General features: G+C 39.8%; 1 protein-coding gene across 2 annotated transcripts in view; it reads left to right on the forward strand.

Annotated features, from left to right (window-relative positions):
* Window positions 1-2704: 2704 nt before the first annotated feature.
* LOC103366643 (V-set domain-containing T-cell activation inhibitor 1-like) overlaps window positions 2705-3203 on the forward strand; it is a 7668-nt gene continuing 7169 nt past the window's right edge. For both annotated transcript variants that reach the window (XM_008294415.1, XM_008294416.1), the window contains exon 1: window positions 2705-2886. In XM_008294415.1, coding sequence (XP_008292637.1) covers window positions 2817-2886 — 70 coding nt within the window. In that variant the 5' untranslated portion in view covers window positions 2705-2816. The remainder of the gene's footprint in view (window positions 2887-3203) is intronic.

Here is a 3203-nt window from a genome sequence, read left to right on the forward strand (position 1 = left end):
TAGAAACCTCAACATGTATACATATTATTGATATATATATTAAAACGTAATTCAGCAGAGCTGTGTTCTAGTATTTCATTTAATTTCGTTGTTTTTCACGGCAAAGATAATCAAAGTAGATGAGCCGAGGTGATGAAGTCATCGAGTACACTGCTGTCTCCAGGACTCACCAGACCGTACTTGAGTATTGAGAAACGGTCATTATGTGTCACTTTGGAATAGTAATAGGTGCACTGTTTTTTGTTTGCAGTCTAATGTCTTTGTTCCTTTTTTATTAGAAGAAGAAGGACCACAGAAGCTGGCTATGATTCTTGCCTTTGCCACAGGAGCCAATGCTGTTCCACCGATCGGGTTCTCTCCACAACCTTCAATAGAATTTCTTCACCAAGAGAAGGACTCAGGAAGCACTGCAAAACTGCCCATTGCAAATACCTGCATCAATTGCTTGTAACTTCTCCTGCTCACCTCATACAGAGACTTCAAGGAAAACATGGACTTTGCATTAGGCAATACCCATGGTTTTGACACACTGTAATATGGGAACAGGTTTGTATTGCAATATTCTGTTTTACGATCAAGTTCATGCACAATTTATCACAAAGCAATTCAATTTCTTTCTTTTGTTGTTGTTGTTGTTTTTTTGTTTGTTTCCACTGTGTTTTAATTTAAAAAATATAAACCTGTTGCGTATTTGTAGAAACTGAAGTTATGAGATCTTAAGTACAGTTCACATTTTCAGCTATTTTCAGCAAGTAATATTAAAATACAGTATTTTTCGTGGCAGTTTATTGAGTTCTCCAGATCCAGAAGCTTTAATAAAATGTATTAAAGAAACATCTTGAAAAGAAAACATGGAGATTTGAACTTAGAATCACATCTAGAGACAAAGTTTATAAGCAGACCAAAAACACTTTGGAGGATTTGGTGTAATTCTGTTACAAAGCTTGGCACAGTGTTATTTGACTGGAGGTAGATAATATTACTATTCTATTTGTCCCATCATGTAAAACTGTTAAACGCTTCTCAATATCAATCAACATGGATATAACTACGAATTCCTCCCTTCAAGAAAATGCACAAGAATATATACAATGATTTCCATCATCTTCAAATGGATCAGAAGTGTGCTGAAGAGAATATGTTGTGGCATCACTGATAGTAATATTAATAGATGCAATAACAATATTATTGTTTGTCTGTAACTTGTCTGTAAAGTGTTGCATTATCGTCGTTCCCAAAGCCACCGTCTAAGTCAAAAAGGCCATTTATACTTGGGTTATGTGTTCCTGCATTGCTGATTACACCCTGCTGCCACAGTTGAAGAGGAGTTTGGCCTCCTTGTGTTGACAGACCATGGTTATTCCACTGATTCTGAAATTCAGTGGCAGCCCTTTGAATCTGTGGCAAATAGATGTAATGAAACAAAATAAATGTAGTTCACCAAGAGAATCTAGTACACCTTCCTCCTCCATAAAACTGAACAGATTAGCAAAATGAAATGACACAACTCGATTCAATTCTGCCCACAATCTCTCAATTCTCTGATTATGCACTGACCTGCCAGTAATAACACTACGTCTATTTAACCCTCTCCTGTGAAGCATGAAACGGGCAACACCAGTGTTTTCCAGTCCATGATCACATCTCACTCTAGATGGTTATTTCAAAGTTCTGAGTGCCAGCAATGAATAGTGACAAAACACTTGAGGCTCTGTTGTTGTCCAGACAGTTTACAACTAACTCACACATTGTGTGTAGTCATTGTTAGAACTGCTACCTGGAATTAACCTGGATCCCTCGCTCTGCTGGCAGTTTTGGATCCCTACCAGCAACAATGTGTGGTTCATTTCCAGGACGATGAACAAAACATGTGTCCAGTTTTTATAATTTGCTTTTCCTTGTTCTCTCTGTTCCCTTTCTTGTCGCTTTGCCGCTCCACTTTTATGCTTACATGAGGTGCCACTCATGTTAACTTAGTCCGTAAAAATGCTCGACCTCGTTCACAATCTGTTGACAAGTGACTGATGATGACCATGGTGGACGGCTGGTGACGAGTTTTACCCAGAATACACTTGGAGACACTATCGGCGATCAGCTTGTAAATTTGTGCATAATAAAGTTTAATGTGAGCTAAAATAAAGCAATTCATGCAGGACAACATTTTATTCAATATTTTACACCTACTGCATCACTAAAATCAGTCGGTCTTGTAAATTTTTTAGCAACCATGACTCTGTCCTGACTGGGGCAACCAATATAAAACCCCTGTGTAAAAACGTTTGTCGCTCGAAAACGTTCATCATATCTTCTTAGGGGATACTTTAATGTTCAGGTTCTCTATTCAGACGTGCAGGGTGTGGCTTTCTATTTCCTGACAGCTTCGGCGACAAAGGTCAGTTGAACTATCTGAAGAAGGCGGGGGTTGGCTGCTAAAACTTTCAGGAAATAAACAACCACACTCTCTACGTCGGAATAGTGAACCTGAACATTAGTCCAAAACATTTGTAATTTGGGAGACAGTGCTCATGTCTGGGCCTGCAGAGGCGCTCGAGAGCACGTCTGTCCATTCGGGAATCTGATAGGTTCAAACTGCCAAAAGGGCATGCCTGCATCCAATCTGTGAGCTGCTGTAGCCACGTCATAACCACACCTTGTTGTATTTTTATTATTTTATGAGCACCTGCCACACCCACGGCTGAGCGCATCAGACTACACGTTTCTTCGGACACTGAACATCTCCGTTAACAACAAGTTGACGTTAGATTTGCGTTAGATTCCATGTGTGTAGAAAGCCAGCTAGTTGTTCGCATAGCGCGATGGATCAGTCGTCAGCTTTCCCTCTGTTGATGCTGTTTTGGGCTGCACTTGTATCTGGACACAGACATGGTGAGTTAACCATCTATCTATAACTAACTATCTACACACATCATCTATAACCGCTTATCGACACACCTCACTGGGGTCACTAGTGTGAACCAGCAAAGCACCTTGCTGGTAAAGTTGAAGACCTTCACCTGCGTTCACAGCACACACACACACACACACACACACACACCATTGAATAATCAATAATCGTATAATATTCTACCTAACGGGTTAACTTTAGTGGCGGCATAAACAAATGACACTTGACTGCAGATTTTACTTTTACAACCTGTTTGTTGAATGTCCAGGTGGAAATGGCTTTTAAAGCCTGAATGTAA

Source organism: Stegastes partitus, unplaced genomic scaffold (assembly GCF_000690725.1).
Source record: "Stegastes partitus isolate 25-593 unplaced genomic scaffold, Stegastes_partitus-1.0.2 Scaffold962, whole genome shotgun sequence".
Taxonomy (NCBI): domain Eukaryota; kingdom Metazoa; phylum Chordata; class Actinopteri; family Pomacentridae; genus Stegastes; species Stegastes partitus.